At 41.2% G+C, this 17,088-nt stretch overlaps 1 protein-coding gene across 2 annotated transcripts; it reads left to right on the forward strand.

The window, feature by feature from the left end:
* The first annotated feature begins 3,327 nt into the window (after positions 1-3,327).
* tfap2b (transcription factor AP-2 beta) lies at positions 3,328-16,060 on the forward strand. Of its 2 annotated transcripts, none has more exons than XM_044169692.1 (7): positions 3,328-3,431; positions 5,681-6,142; positions 7,587-7,641; positions 8,683-8,902; positions 9,294-9,412; positions 10,567-10,708; positions 15,009-16,060. In XM_044169692.1, exons 1-7 carry the CDS (start codon positions 3,384-3,386, stop codon positions 15,298-15,300), a joined length of 1,338 nt encoding a protein of 445 aa, XP_044025627.1. In that variant the 5' UTR covers positions 3,328-3,383; the 3' UTR covers positions 15,301-16,060. The 2 variants fall into 2 exon arrangements, with proteins under 2 accessions (XP_044025627.1, XP_044025628.1); XM_044169693.1 differs by lacking the exon at positions 3,328-3,431 and adding an exon at positions 5,060-5,372.
* Positions 16,061-17,088: the final 1,028 nt, after the last annotated feature.

A 17,088-nucleotide genomic window follows, 5' to 3' on the forward strand; every position in this document is an offset into this window, starting at 1 on the left:
AAAGGGCCAGAACGGGTGGAATCAAAAATATTACCACCCTCCTCCTGACTGAAATCCCAGTAAAAGTGAAAATGAAGATTACTGTGGCTCTTTTGTAGTGATGGTTGCAAACAAAAGGCAGGGAGCAGATAGAGCAGTATCAGTGTGACATGTGTGTAATGTATGCTGATACATCGTGTGTCAAAGCCCCGCAGGACAACAACCACAACCATGCCTCCAGACTTCCAGACTGTCAGGACATCTGTCATTGCTGACAGTCATGCCCTGCCATGTGTGTGTTTGTGTGAGTGTGTGAGGGAGAGAGAGAGAGAGAGAGAGAAGATGGGTGAATCTTTGGCAGCGGGTCATTCCAGAGAACATGGGAACAGCCGTGCTTCTTAAACATTCATGTCTGGTATCCTCAGTGGCAGTTTTTTATTGTTTTTTTTTGTTTTGTTTTTTTTTTGCATCAAACATCAAATGAGCTTAACCATGGCAGCCATGTCAGAGAAAACACACACACATACAGGAGTGTATACATTGATAATATGAGAGCATGGATAAGTGTATGAGAGCTTTACTTGGGATTGATACATTTGAACTCGGCCCAGAACTGAATTAGATGAACCGAAGCTTAGTCAGTACAGCTTTTTAAACATTTTAAAGATGGCTACAAAAACGGAATTCCTGACAGTAATTTTCTGGTCCAAATGTCAAGTTCTGACTCAATTGCACACACCCAAAAAACATGTGTTTTTTCTCCTAAAGGGATCTAATTTTTACTGTTAATAAGACACTTTCAGTTTTGACTTGTTGAGAGCGAAATCAACTACATAACTGTCTGCGGTTCAACTTTTAAATGTCCTTTCTCTCATTTAACACTACTTTAATCTGTAGCACCAAATCGTTGAAATAATCAACTTTACTGAGGCCCTTTGAATTAGAAACAATGAGACAAGAAGACATGACAATTCTTTCACAGCATACAGTTTTGATAGCTTGATGCATGTACACTCTTATGACACTAGGGGGAGCAGTTTACACACTCTTGGACACATTCCCACAGGGAAAAATTATTGGGTGGTTATAGGGGAATGCCATAGTTATGAAATATTTATACTCTGGATAGATTTAAATATGATCTTTTCGTAATTTAACAATGACACTTATTTATTTGATGAGAAGGTACAAGTAAAGCAGATCAAAGGCATCAAGTCTGTCTACTGAACATGGACTCAACCCTTGAGAAACAAAGTGAAGGCTGTGATTGCTGATTTGTTTCATTTTGTTTTGTAGGTACACTTCATTAAGAAATGATGCAGATCACAGGAAAGCTTAAAGAAAAAATCCTAAGCCTTGAAACAAACAGGGCCTGAATAAGAACTAAAGTCTATCTCATGTACTCTGTAGACCTAATTTAAATGGAAAGCAATACATTTTCTATGTCATCCCCTTCTTGTGATGTCATGTGATGTATGCCATGAAAATGTAACCAGATGATAATCTTTTAATGCCAAAAATGCACTTCTCATCACTAAATGAAGACAATTTTAAATATTTTTACGCAAAATTTTCAGTTTGAGATCCTAAATACTTGAGAACATATATATTTAAATAATAGATGTTTATTTAAGTACAAACATTTTGAAACATTTGACTTATTGGAATAAACAGGTGTTTCAAATATTTTCATAAATGTCTCATACTAATATTAAGATAATACTTATTGCAATAATTAGTCTACATCGCCATCCCTACAATATGATGCAACGTGACGACAAGCCAATGATATGTTTTGAAAATTCAAGTTCAGTATCACCACCAAGCCTTGGATATTGCATAGTGATTGAGCAGCAATGTGCACTGGCCTATATAACTTACAGTGTGAGATATGATAGTATACTTCCTGTAATTATTAATGTGAAACTAGCACTGCTACAACTACTTTTTGACATGTTTGTGTCGTCCGAGCGGTGTTGGTTGGAAGTACTGTGACTACACTATTTCCAGATAAGTCAGTGCCAAGTCAGTTGATAGGTGGGTATAACTGTCCACCATCCTGTATTCCACTGCTAATTATGACAATAGATCAATAAATTATTACTCCATTAAACCAAACTACCAGTTACAAGACTGTCCTGCTCTTTGAGGATGTGCAAACACAAGTCAACTTATATACAAGTGCCCAGTTTACATGGACTTAGTATAGGCCTCATCATTACAATGCAAGCAAATATACAGACTGGTGACACATTAAAAGGAATTAAAGGGAACGTCTGAATAGATGAGTGGAGAAGAAAAATGCACAGACTTCCGCAGAGGGCACAAGCGGTCACTGAATGGCTTGATGAGTATGAAAATAATGTGAATGACATGCTATGGTCTTCACAGTCACCAGATCTCAACTCAGCTGAACCACCATGGGAGATTCTGGACCAAGGAGTTAGACAGCGCTCTCCTCCACCACCATCAAAACACCAAATGAGGGAATATCTTCGGAAGAATGCTGTTCATGCCTCCAGTAAAAATAAACAGGCTTGAGGAATCTGTGCCAAGGAGGATTGAAGCTGTTCTGGAGGCTTGTGGTGGACCAATACCTTACATTATTGGTTTGGTTTATTGGTAACATTTTATCTACTTATATTATATGCAACATGTCAGACTTTGACAGGAATACAATGATGAAGTCGTGGACTTGTTTCAATTGCTGTCCCTGGTGTTTACACAGTCCACCAACCTTTATCAAGACAGAGACAGAAATCCAATGCCTGACATTAAGACATACTAGAAGATAGGAACTAAAAAACTATAAACTTGAATAAAAAAAAACTAAAAAATTTGACTTTTAGTTTTTGCTTTAATTTGTCACCTATGTAAAAATATGTTTGATGTCCCAGCAGTGTTCTCTATATATTAACTGTAATAGATAAATAACTACATTCAATCATATTTCAATTCACTCAGATCTCGTGAGTTGTCAGTCTTTGCTTCACTTTGTTCCAAAAAATTCACACATTGTGAGAAAAATTACCATAAAGTTTGGAATTAGTGGCTTCTAAAGTCATCCTTTACCAAAGTTGTCCATCTGTGTGTACAGTACATGAAAGCTTTTGCTAAGTGGTTGTGCTTTTATTTAGGAAATTACAGAGATACCTGATGAATAAAACATGTATTCTTTGTATGTGTTTGCTTGTTCCTCATTCTTACACATGGAGCAGCCTGCTGCTGTCAACCTGCCCTATAGCTCTTTTTAACAGTAGTGGAGTCTTTACAGGGGCTCCCCATTCACAAAGCCTGACTTTACAGAGGGCGGAGAGAGAGAGAGAGAGAGAGAGAGAGAGAGAGAGAGAGACATCCCTTCCTCACTTGGCTGCATTCGGTTTACCGACACCGGAGAAGCGACCATGCTGTGGAAACTAGTTGAGAATGTCAAGTATGAAGATATTTATGAGGTAACGTTGCCGTCCATCTGTTTGTGAGGAAACAGACTTATTAGACATGCTTTTAGGGAATACTGAAGTGTTAGACGCTGTTAAGCTAAGTGAGGTGTTTTGCAGGAGGCTTTAGGGCCTGTTATTTTGTGATGTGGTGATGTGAATATGAATTGGAGAACAATTCACAAGATGACAATTTCGTTCAGGCAGAAATGTGGCTCATTTGCGCTCAAATGCTTTTAAGTGTTTATATTATTTTATGTTATGTTTGTGGCTATGGTGCATGGTCCAGTCACTTTCAGGACCATAGGGTAAAATGTAAAAAAAATATATATATATTTGACATTGGATAAAGATCAATTGTATTTCACCTTATCTTGAATTTCCACATATGGGATATGTTTTAAATATGGCAGTGCGCTTTTTTGCGCAAATTCATATTTAAAGATAATATTAAACTTTTTGAATAATTTTAGATCTGAAAATATCTATAAAAATATATTTAGAAATAGACCAGTGATGCTGCAAAAATATGTTTTCTAAAAACAGTCTAACAACAAATGAATGGCTCATTTTAGATTTTAAATGAAAATAACTGCAGAGGAGGGTGATGATATGTCAGAAGTATGTAAATCATTTGGCATTGATCCCAGAACAATAATTTTTAAAAACGAGTGAGGGGAAGGGAGAGGGGAAGGGGAGAAATACCGCCGCGCGCGGGGGGCGAAATGTTGCTCCGGCTCGCGCTGAATGGGCTCGAGCATAAAGCAAACGAAGAAAGGGCAGCTCGCGAGGCCCCTCTTCTCAGCCCGGTGGGAAACCCTTGTCTCGTGCCGCACATGGCTTTTCTCCCACGGCGCGGGGGAGGGGAGGCTATAATGTTGTTAAACAAGTCATCCAAGAGGGCACAGAGGGGCCGGTATAGACAACAATGTAAAGTTTAATCGCTTATTTTGACTCGTGACACTATTCACACGAGCCCCGCGTGCGCCCTGTTGTGTCTCGGGTGTGTTTTCAGTGGGCTAATAAAAAGGCAGCTGCAACACAACATGAGCCACCCTTTATTTTTCGGGAGTATCATGTTGGCAGGCTGAAGTTTGGGCAAAATGTCTTGGCATAACTGGAGACAAATCTTAATAAGTGTTCGCCTTTGTGCATGTATTTTGTGCCTGTGCGTAAAAGTATACTGAATTTTACTTTGGTGGAAGCCCTTTCTACATCGTCTGGCATTGGCACGGTCTGGGTGTATCTGGCAGGAACCGAACCCATAACACTGGTGGTATTAGTGTCATGGTTGATCCAGTAAGCTTTACAGCAAACCCTGTTTATATTGTTATCCACCAACTTAACTTATATTGGTTTTTATAACGTCAGAGTCTGTTTGCGCAGAAATGGTTTGTACAAAAGTGTCTCCAAAAGCAAGAAAATGTGCTTTTCCTTCTTCAGATTTGGCTTATAAAAAAGGCCACCAAAGTGCGTTTTTTTTTGTGATGGGGAATTCCTCACGGGTCTGGTCACCGTGTTCGCTTTCTCCTGCGAGAGAGAGAGTCCTCTTTCTATCTCCTGCTGTTCGCGCGTCGTTTCGGCTCTCCACGGAATTTAAACGTCACTCACGGTTGCGCGAGAGGCTTCACGCTCCATGTGTCGCCAGTCCCCTGCCTCGCGCACATTAATATTCCTGTAAGTCTCAGTCATGAATAACAATTACACCGTATACCGGGGATAGAGGCGGGCGCTCGGTGCTCACACTCAGAGCGGCGGCAGCTCCGGGCGGAGGAAGGTTCTGCATGGAGCTGTAGTCCAGGCCGTGCCTGCAGATACAAACGTGCTGCTTTTACCTGGAATGAGTTTCGGTATCTCGGCCCAACACGGTCTTTACTAGCCTGCTGTTTAACCGTGAGCCCGCTCGTGACACCAACAGAGGGTTTACAGATGTTAGTTCATTCCTACTCCACTGCGGTGAGTTTCTTCCCTCAGAATTCGTTTGTGCAAATGGTGAATCCGTAAATATTGCTAGGAGGTTTTCGTTGTGAGACATTTTAAATTAGGCTATAATATTTTTCCTCCAGGCTCTTATGTGCTTTTTTCCCCCCAGAAGATTCAATGCCAGTTAGATTACTTTGGCTGCATCACCAGGGGCAATAGGCTACATATAAATGCATAATGATCCGGATCCTAGGCCTCCATACGGTTTCATTTCGTTAAAATGTGGTTCCAATTCTGCAAGGAGTTGATTTTTTTCTGTTCTTCTCTGCACCCTCTTTAAGGACCGGCATGACGGTGTCTCGAGCCACAGCTCGCGCCTGTCCCAGCTGGGCTCGGTATCGCATGCGGGACCCTACTCCAGCGCGCCGCCGCTGTCTCATGCGCCCTCATCGGACTTCCAGCCTCCGTACTTTCCGCCGCCGTACCAGCCGCTCGCTCACTACCAGAGCCAGGACCCGTACTCTCACGTCAGCGACCCGTACTCCCTGAACTCCCTGCACCAGAGCCAGCAGGGCGCATGGGGGGCGCGGCAGCGGCAGGACGTCGCCGGGGACCGGATGGACAGCTCCGCTCTGCTGGCACAGCCTCGGGCCTCGCTGCCACAGCTGTCCGGGCTGGACCCACGGCGGGACTACGGTGGTGTGCGGCGGCCTGATGTGCTGCTGCACTCCGCTCACCCGGGACTGGAGCCCGGTATGGGCGACGGACTGCTGCACGGGCTGCATGGTATGGAGGACGTTCAGGTGAGTCAAAGATTACAGCTGAGAGTCGCCGGGGTTAAAGTGCATGTAACATATTTCCAGTTCCAACGATGATGATTTGGTTGCATTTTTGTTTTTTGGAAAGTTATTTTAAGGATATTGGGATACACATATCCGAGAAAGGTAAAACTGCAGACCACCTGCAAGTCAGAATAGGGAATATGCCACTGGGATTTTATTACAACTTATTGTATATTATCTCAATAGCACATAAAAAATGTAGATTTTAATAATCATGAATCTAACCATTCCCATTTACAGAAAAGATAGTTTTATGTTTTACTAAAACAAACATATTTACTCCAGGTATATAAACCTTTGTATTGCAAAATGTAACTAATGGGCAGCTTTTTCCTAGTTTGGATGGCAGTTATGAAATACTACAACTAAATTAAAATGAATTAATAAATGTTCCGCATGTTTCCCGTGCCTTTAGAGTTAAGGTCAGTGAACTCAGAGCAGCTCCCTCAGGGCTGGCCTCTCACAGCAGCTGCAACCTAAACGCAAATGGCCCACAGCTAAACAAACTATCACAGACCTGAGACATCTTCTTTGATGAGAAGATGCTGATGTGTGTAATAACGGGGCTTCACAAATTGCTGCATGGAGCTCAAATGTTGCAAATTCACCCGCCTTTACTGCCATAATCATTAATACATATTTAAAGCAGAAGTCTGAAGAAGATGCAGTATTTTATTAACTTTGATATGTAGAAACATAGCCATTTTTAAACCTATCCAGTTTTATGTAAAATTATATTAAATGCATTATTAATGATTATTATTATTATTTCCATGCTAACACTCTTGCTGTCATTTTGCTTTACAGGATGATATAGATTATTTGTGAGCATTGTTGCTGCTAATGTGCAAAATATACAAAGCAAGCTACCAAAGACTTGGTGAAATAGATCTTCCCCTCGTTTCCCCTCAGGGCACAACCATCACGAATTGTTTGCCATTTAACCTCCACAATAGATTCTCATTTCTGGCTTTCAGTATTTGTGTCATGCATTTATTAACCCCGTTTAAATCCGTTTTAACATTTTTTTTTTGTTTTTCTTTTTTTCTACACGAGTGTGCAGCAATGATGCCAACATCAGGTCTATTTAACAAGAAATGCATCTCGCGGGATGATGAATAAGAACAGCTTCTTCTGTATGAGCCACGTCGTGATGAGTAAAAGACAGAATGGATTATAAACCAGATGTGTTTGCTCTGTGGAAACAAACAACTTAAAGACGCCTCTTTTTCCAGCCTTTCGAGACCTGAAATGAATCCTGCAAGATGTGTGTGTGTGTTGGGAGTGTGTGATTGAATTCGAGTGAAAAAATAAGTTTCATATGCTCGTTAAGTGGGTTATTACAGTACGGATCGTCTTATGTGAAGCAGACTATAATGATTTGTATTTATCTTGGTTCTAACAGACCATTGAAGACACCAACGGAACGAACCTCCTGGATCAATCAGTAATTAAGAAAGGTAGATATACACACATCTGTCTGTGCTGTCTGATGTAGTGCAACAATGTGATAGAAATGACCAGATTTAATACAAATATCAAACATATATATACATTTTATTCATAAATCCTTTAAGATTTGTTAAGGCTAATAAAGGGGAAATATGTAGAGTTGCCACCTTATCGTGCTCCCTGTACAGTTAAATAATATATTTTCTTATGTGTGCTATGAATTGTGGTGATTTATGGTATGTAGAACTGCAGTCTCGCTCATAAAAAGGTAAATCTGGGCTCGACTTGGACCTAAACTGGACCAGGAGCAACATGTCGCCATGGTCTAGGCTGTTAAGGTCGATCCCTGAGCCATGTATGCAGATCTCGTTGTTTGGGCGTCCAGGAGGAGGAGTTCGAAGCCGGGTTAACGATCCCGGTATATTGACTAGCAGGCAGTGTGTCGCTGACAGGCTGCCATGCTGCCGCTCTGATGATGTGCAGTGATTTAGTTACGGGATGTTGAGTGACTGAGCTCCCCGCGGGGCATTTAAGCCGCTGATGTAATAAATGGCACCGCTCACGGAGATCTCGTGAGCTCGTTTAGAGCTAATCTGCGGTATTATCCCCCGTGGAGCCATCAAAACCCCCTCGCACTGGCCCCTACGCATGCATGCACGAGGCGGCTGGCTGCTTCTTTTTACTCCATTAGCGCGAGCATTAACACGCGGGGACGAAGGAGCATCCAGTGCTGCTGGTGGGAGTTAAACCGGCCGTGGAGAAAAGAATGGGGGGTGGTTAATGCGATTTGAGAGCGCGAGCCAATCAACAATCGATAATATTGTAATGAGAATGTCGCGCGACATTAAATAACAGCAAATGCCCGGCGCGTGGGCGCTTCATTAGGCCAGGGCCGCCCTCTGAGCGCGCGTGGTCTCATATAGGCTACTTAAAGTTTCACAGAAAAAAAAAAGCGATTTAGAGATTTAAAACTGGCGTCAGTCCCTTGTATTTGAACAATTTCTTATGTAAGAGAACCACTCATGTCGCCTCTAACCTTCCTCTTTCAGTTCCCATGCCACACAAGAACATGGGCTCTCTGATGCTCGGCAAGGACGGGCTGATCGGAGGAGTGACCGTGAACATAAACGAGGTGTTCTGCTCGGTACCGGGCCGCCTGTCGCTGCTCAGCTCCACCTCCAAGTACAAAGTGACCGTAGGGGAGGTGCAGAGGAGACTGTCCCCGCCCGAGTGCCTCAACGCCTCCTTGTTGGGGGGCGTGTTGAGAAGGTACGACTGCAGCCTCAGAGCATGTTGACGCAGACGCTGGTGTTGAGGAATAACTCTGTGGATGTATGAAAGCTTGTGGCTCGTTAAATATGCAGGGGCATCTATTAATTAAACCCTGAGCTGTATGAAAAGGCCTCTGTATCTGTGCCATTTACCACCCAGATTCTACTTACCATTAACAAACTCTCTGGAGACTAACTGGAGCACAAGCTGATGACTACTGTTTAATAAAGCTTCCAAACTCTGAAGCGAATATTGGTCATGTATTAATATCCTGCTCTGTGAGAGGAGGTGTGTTTAATATTATAAAGACATTTCAAAATATTTGTGCCCTGGGTAGACGTCTTTAGAAATGCAATTTTACATGCATTGGTTTCCTTTGTTTCTACAGAGCAAAGTCCAAAAACGGTGGGAAATGTCTGAGAGAAAAGCTGGAGAAGATCGGACTCAATTTACCTGCTGGAAGACGCAAAGCTGCCAATGTCACATTACTAACATCTCTTGTAGAAGGTGACTGATTTACTGTGTAGCTCCAGAAATACAGAAACTGCAGAATTATAGTCTTTACTCTTGAGATAGCCTATATGGGGAAATTGTGGCAACAGACTATAGAAACCAAACATTTTATTTGCTTCTCAGACTCCTTTTCACAATGATTTTTTGACGTACAAAGTGGAGCAATCAAATAGGCTCCAGTTTCAACATCACCAAAAATGATGCAAGGCCAAAATATAGGACTGCAAAGGTCATGACCTTACAGGCTTGACAACTGACAACGACCCTGGATTCATAAAATCAGTAATGTAATGTCAGAAAAATAAATATTCAATATTGAGCGAGTTGAGAGTGGAGGGCTGGGGTTACTAAATTACATTAAAGAATTAATTAAAGGTTGCTCTTCGGGCCTAGCCCGTTGTACACCAACATTTTGGCTACCACAAGTTGTGTATTGTCCATATAGGCGTTGTTTCCCTTACATATATCCCATTCTAATATGCCCCTTAAAATCTGCTCATTTCAATTAAGGCAACACGGTCCTGCAAACAGGTAAAATACAAGGAGATTTTTTTTTTTACATTTTTGAAATGTAGTTTAAATATTTTCATTCAACCCAGGATTTGCTGATCTACTCAGAAAGTCATATAGCTACTTAAAAAACAAGTAACATCAGAGATTTGAGACTTTTTTTGATTTTTTTTGCTGCCTGATTGGCAGTTCCTTACACTTCGTTTACACATCGAAATGTGAATGTTGTGTTCGCGCTTGCCTGCAAATAGCGCAATAAAATAGCTCTCTGTTTTAATAATAATCAAAACCAGGTAATTGGCACCTATCGTTAATTTTCACAATAAAAACTGATAATTGTACCACTTGTTTTTACGTCAGCTGAGAGGACGAGAGCGGAGGGAAATTAGTGCGTAAATGGAAAACGTCTCGTTTTAAACAAATATCTGTATATACTGAGACAACCAGGAGGCATGTGATCGCAGCACATTCATGAATGATTAATAAAAACAGAAAAATAACTGAAATTGAAACTCGCCAAAATATCCGTTACTGAGTCAAATATTGACATCCTCTGTAGCGGATTGTTTGTCTAGCCTGTATTATATTTACATATATACCGCACATACACCTCTATAACTCTGCCTTACCCCCCCCAGGTGAAGCGGTCCACCTGGCCCGGGATTTCGGTTACATCTGCGAGACGGAGTTTCCCACCAAAGCCGTGAGCGAGTACCTCAACCGGCAGCACGCGGACCCCAACGAGCTGCACACGCGGAAAAACATGCTGCTGGCGACAAAGTGAGTTTGATGGGCCGTTTGATTAGATTCTGTTCCCTCATAGTCTTTATAGGGTGTTTTCTGTCATAGAATAATACATGTCTGCAGAGAGATATCGGTGGTAATGAGATTATACCCGGTGACTAGCTGTTGTTGAATCATTTAAATGAGGAATTTAGGTATTTAGACACATTCAGCCAGAGCAGAGCATCATGGGAAATAAGGAGTGCAAAGGTCAGGGCCCTGGATGCACATACAACACTTTCTGTCTGTCAACACAGAGGTATGTCAGAGCAAAGTGCTTGGAAAAGAAAAACAAGCAGATAGGGAGAAAGTGGTTTTTTTTTTCAGTATATATCACAACAAAACAGTTTCACACAAAAAAGTTAGTCACACAAGATATTTCTAGCTCAGACTGTCCTAATACAGCAGATGTTCTCCAATTTAAAATGTCCCAAACATCCAAAACAGTCACATATTTATGGCTCAGAATCTGCCAATTAGACAAGGTTTATAGTTCCAGGGTGCCATTTGGAAAGGTTTGTGTTGCTGTTGATTTGAATTACATAACTGTAACACATACAGGGTGAAAAATATGGCATTCTTCTTCTGTAAGTAGTTCTATTTCTGGTGAATGAAATTATTGTGAAATGAAACTCATTTTCCCGGGGCCTCTATAGCCCCACTTTAAGACCCCCTGAGGGTGCAAACCTCTCCTATCCTCTGTGCTTTACTCTATATCACACACAGTCCATTTTGCCATAGTGAACATACATTGACATTTTAAAAAGGAGGGTTTTTTTTTAAAATGAAACGCATCAAACTCAATATGGATCTAACCTGTACTGAAATGGCTGATTGAAGAATCACTGATAAATTGTCACACTGATAAATTAGGGCAGTTAAATTAAATTCAACCGTTTAAGAAATGAGCAGAAATCTGCATTAAAGTCAAGAATCTTATAATGACTAAACAAAAGCAGGAAGGCATTCATTTTCACCTTTTTGGAATATAAATCCTATATTTTTTTAAATATCAGGACAAGAGATGTCTGTGTGAGATGCCTGCAATGCGATTTCACCACTTTGTATGCAACTGCACAACTTGCATCCTTAACAGCGGTTCATTTCACAGGATAACCTTTAGCTCAAGTATATATAGATTAACCTTATTTGATGCTCGACACTTAAATGTGGCCTATACAGCTCAGTTATAAAATACAAGCTCTGGGGTTGCTAGTGTATGTTTGACCTCTGCTTCTGGTCTTAGAAGCGATCCATTTTACTGTACTCCTCGTAAAGTTACTTATATTAATCCATTTTTATGGCTGTTAAACTGTGGAATTGAATCCAGGATCTTCTGATTACCTTTAGCAACTGAGCAACCTAGATTTCTTTAAAGATACCAGGGTATCAGAGGGGATATGGATTTATAAATGTGGATTAAATCACAGAATTACAGTGGATTTTTTTGCCTATTTTTACAATGAACAAAAAAGCCTTCTGCCAATTAATGAGTAGTCCTATTCGAAGTTCATTTATTCCCCTGAATGTCGGTTTTCTAGACGAAAAAGGTTGCAAGCAGAGCTGTAAACCATCTAACAACAGATCCCAGGAAGCTTGTATTTTTAGCTTGCATAAATGATACTGTCTGCTGGCCGGCACTGCATAAACCATCCGCCTGTGTGTGTGTGTGTGTGTGTGTGTGTGTGTGTGTGTGTGTGTGTGCATCCCAATGTACTCAGTATGTACGGTGTGTTCGGTGGTGGATGTTTGATGCTCAGATTCAAACCTGTTCCAATACTGTGTGTTGGTGCTGCCTGTTAGAAATTCATTATTTAGCAGTGAAGTGTTTCAAGTCGTCAGAAAACAACAGCGAGAGCCTTGAGTGTAGCCCGGGGTGGCGGCTTCTCCTCTCTACTCCCCTAACCCCAGCTGGGCTCGGCCTGCACAGCCTGTCACTCATTTGCTGGAGCTCTGCCCCTAGGCCGCTTACAGGGTGTGTGTGTGTGTGTGTGTGTGTGTGTGTGTGTGTGTGTGTGTGTGCGCGCATGGGGCATGCAAGTACGAATCTGAGAGAGGGAGAAAGAGGTCTCTTGAATATAAAATGTGGGCCTAGGATGGAGGATGATTTGCTGAAATTTAACAAGGAGAACAAGATGAAGACGAGATTTTCTTTTACCGGTGCACATTTCTCATTAAATCTATAGTGAAGAATGAAGATCCATTTGATGACCTCTTGTCTCAAATTACACATGTTAACAGTTAAAGATTTGCTCTTAATGTGGAGGCCTCAAACCATACAACTTTATTTAGCTGGCATTAGTTTCATTTCATTTTCCAGACATCAAGGGCTTGTGTTTTTTTTTACAATGTTCACTACGTGCTATTGGCATTAGCCTTGTAAGTATTGTGGTAAAGTATTTTTATCATTCTTGAAGATAATTTGTCAAACATAAATGGTATGGCATCATACTGAGTAGGTGTTTAAGGTTGAGGGGGTGGCCAATGGAGTCAGATCGTAAGGCAGAAAAATGTTCACTTATCTAAAGCATCAACAATAAACAGTTTTTAGAGTCAGGCCTGAAGAATCGAAGAAGGAGCTTTGTTTTAGATTTTGAAGGAACTTTCACCCATAAAAATAAAAAAACAGAGGTATGAACTTCTTCACAGATTCACAGACAGTAGCCTCAGAATACAATTCAGCCAGAAGACATGTTTTTTTTGTTTTTTTAGGGAAAACTCATACTCTCGCTCTCTCTGCGCTGCCACTATGTCCAGGTAAAGGTATTCTGTAGCAGCTGATTGCATCAAGTTCATGCTTTTTCTCTGATTGTTTTCCAAAAGCATTCTGGGAAACACATGGAATCACAAAATGAAACAGAGGTAAACAGAGGAAGGCTGAAAGAAAGTGTGCTACACTCCATTGCAAAATAAGCCTTGGGATACACTGAAGATCACATAAAGGCGTTAAAAAGGAAAAGTATCAGGGGGAATCTGTTCCTTTGGGATAGATTATGTCATACAGGCTGATACAGGGAAGGTAGATTTTTTTTGCATAAAAATGTTGTGGATTTAACATACTCCTCTTCTGTAATGTCATTTATAAACACTTCTAGCAGCCTTTGGAGTACAGATTAAATAAGTACAGGACAATAAGGTAAAAACATTCCTGTTCTCTTGTAAATATTGTGATTTAGTGCACAACATGTAGAGAAGCCATAGTGTTTAGTTTTAGGAATGGTCCTAAATAGCACCAGGATTGTCAGGATTAGCACAGCACTGGTGCACCAAGTTTCCCCTCCCATTGAATAGATGGGTGGGGTCATGCTGTCTTCAGGAGCTGCTGCAAGAATTTCATCAGTTTGGGTTTCAGTGATGGTCCTAATGCTGCTGTTTTATGCTCCTTCTTACCCTAACAAGATCACTGTTCTGGGTGAATCACTGCTTTTGCTTTTTGATCAACTAAACTACTGCAACATGTGCTGTGCTGCATTCAGAAAGCAGTGTGTGGGGGAGACAACCCTACATCATTTATTATCCTAACATATTGCACTGTAACTTTACTGACACCGCAATTGTTTGTTGAGTTTTTCAAAAATCCCAAAAATAAGAGATACAGTGAAATGCAGCCTAAAGTGAATGTGTTTCTTTTTCCTCAGTGCAGTTAAAGCACCATAGAACTGTGAGATTGCAACGTACCTTCTTTCCCTGCTCTGTAAGATTTTTTTAATCAATAGGTTGTATTCAGTTTCAGGTAGCATTGCAGGAACATCTGCAACTAATGCTGAAAAAAATACCCTCACTGTGATCCCATGACATTGTTTCGCCACAGAGGCATCTCAGTAAGATGTTGGCAGTGGTGGATTTGGATGCATTTTGCTGAGGTTTTCAGCTCAGCAGGGTTTGCACATACTATATACTGTTTTGCTGACAGAGTCAGTGTTGATAGACATGTTAGTACTAATTGGGTATTGCCCACTCACTCTGCAATATGATCATTTACATATTAAATGCAGATAACTTAGTGTTGTTTTGATCATATTTCACACAAGTATGCATGATTTTGGTGCAGCAGAGGTGGCAGTTATAGAATAATGGCTTTTGAGAGTTTTGATATCCTGTAGTCGAAATTCTGTGTCAGCCGTTCCACTAACGACATTTAGAGGGAAACAATGAGTAAGGCGTTTGACCTATTTGGAAAACATTAAAATATACTGAATACTGCCACCAAATGTCCACTATCAGCAGTGGTATTACCATTTTGGGGAAACCCTAAGATATTCCCTCCTGACGTCTTGTTGTGTCTTCTCCCCTGCAGACAGCTGTGTAAGGAGTTCACAGACCTGCTGGCCCAGGACAGGACTCCCCTGGGCAACTCAAGGCCCAGCCCCATCCTGGAGCCCGGCATCCAGAGCTGCCTCTCCCACTTCTCCTTCATCACGCACGGCTTCGGCTCGCCCGCCATCTGCGCCGCGCTCACCACCCTCCAGAACTACCTCACCGAGGCTCTCAAAGGACTCGACAAGATGTTTCTCAACAACCCTCCCAACAACCGGCACGGGGACGGCGGCAACAAGGCTGGCGACAAAGAGGAGAAGCAGCGGAAATGAAGCAGGGGAAGAAGGGGAGCGATGACGGAGAGCCGAACGGGAGGCAGACACACAAACAGAGGCGTCACACCGTTACTTCTAGCTTTACACCACTGCCACTGACCTGCCACACACAGGGCTGAGGTGGAGGAGGAGGAAGAGGAAAGCTTGGTAGAGAGAAAAGGGCAGAGGAAGACACCCGTGGGCCAGTGTCAGAGAGCACAGAGGGATTTTTCATCTGTGTTACGTTCTTTTCATCCCCCTGAGGACATGGTGGTTACTGTGTTACATCCATTTCGCTCCCCCTGCCTGCATCCTGTGAGACTGAGATGCTGTGAGCAGCCAACAAACAACATTGTGTGTGTGTGTGTGTGTGTGTGTGTGTGTGTGTGCCTAAGTGAGTGTGTGTGTGCTTGTGTTTGTCCTCACACAGAAAAAGCATTGTGGGTATGAAGATTGAGTGATGAGCATTCTATCTGTGAAACAGGTTTGTCTGGTTACTTCACACTTCAGTACGACAAGGGAAGGTGTTAATTTATGTGTGTAAATATTTATTTATATTAATTTAAATGGATGGTTGTGTAAATAGGCGCACCAGCTATGTTGGAGTAGGTCTGTGATTCGACCTTTGTGAGCCGGCGGGGGGGACAGGATTCATCCAGTGTTTTTCTGTTCTTATAGAGCTGTTGTCATGGTGCTGATGATGGGTAGACATGCTTCTAATTGTCCAGTGATTTCATTTCTATCACATTGATAATAAAACATGTGTTTTATTATGCAAGGTGTGCAGCCTGCGCCTTTTCTCCAGGGAAATTCTCCACTAAGGTCCCACTAAGGGTTGGGGGTCTGAGTCACTTTCAGTTCAATCTATTCAAAATGTAAAACATGATATTCATTAGCTGATGTCGGGGCATTTACTTTTACTTATTTCATGACATATTAATGAACACCTGTGAGTGAAATAGTTTACATTTGGGGGATTCAAAAGAAAATTAAACTTTCTGGATGACTGAAATTGAAATTGGATTGACCCCAACACTAATCCTGTTATTCACTGTGATAGTCAATGTGATGGGTCAGATTCATTCTGATTTAAGTGAAATGTGAGTTAGTGTTTTAACAACTGCTGTCTGTTCATCGCAACATAAATGTCTTACTGGTTTAGGTACCAGTGTAAAAAAAAAAAAAAAAACACCCATTAAGATCTAATTAATGGGCCAACAACAACAACACTGAAGAAAACCCATTAAATTTCATTTTACTTTTCATTTGAACTAAGACTAATTATTCACTGCAGCAGACAGTAAATTTCTGATCATTGTGGAGACATGGAACAATAACAAACCAGAAACAAGAATTAGTATTTCAGATATTTATTTTAAAAGCAGTTTGTAAGAACATCCCTAATATGCAGTCAGTGGTGGAAAGTAATATATGTCCATTTTATGTTACTTTGTACTTTTTACTCCACTACATTTATTTGACAACATTAGTTACTTTACTTTGTAGATTCAGATTATTAATAGAACATATAAATCAACTAATGCATGATGTATTATTATGGATTAAGCTACCTGGCAGTATATAAAGTAGTCAGCCTCACCTGTACCAGTTTGAACATTAGTGATGCTTACACATTAACGCATCACTAATTATAATCCTTATAATTATAGTGATATTATATATTATTCTGAAATGGGCGATTCTGCGTAGTGAGTAGCCTACTTTTGGTACTTTTTTTACACTGTGGTCTTTCTACTTTTACTTAAGTAAAAGATATGAGTACTTCTTCCACCAATGTATGCAGGG

The sequence above is a fragment of the Siniperca chuatsi genome, linkage group LG16 (genome assembly GCF_020085105.1).
Source record: "Siniperca chuatsi isolate FFG_IHB_CAS linkage group LG16, ASM2008510v1, whole genome shotgun sequence".
Taxonomy (NCBI): Eukaryota; Metazoa; Chordata; class Actinopteri; order Centrarchiformes; family Sinipercidae; genus Siniperca; species Siniperca chuatsi.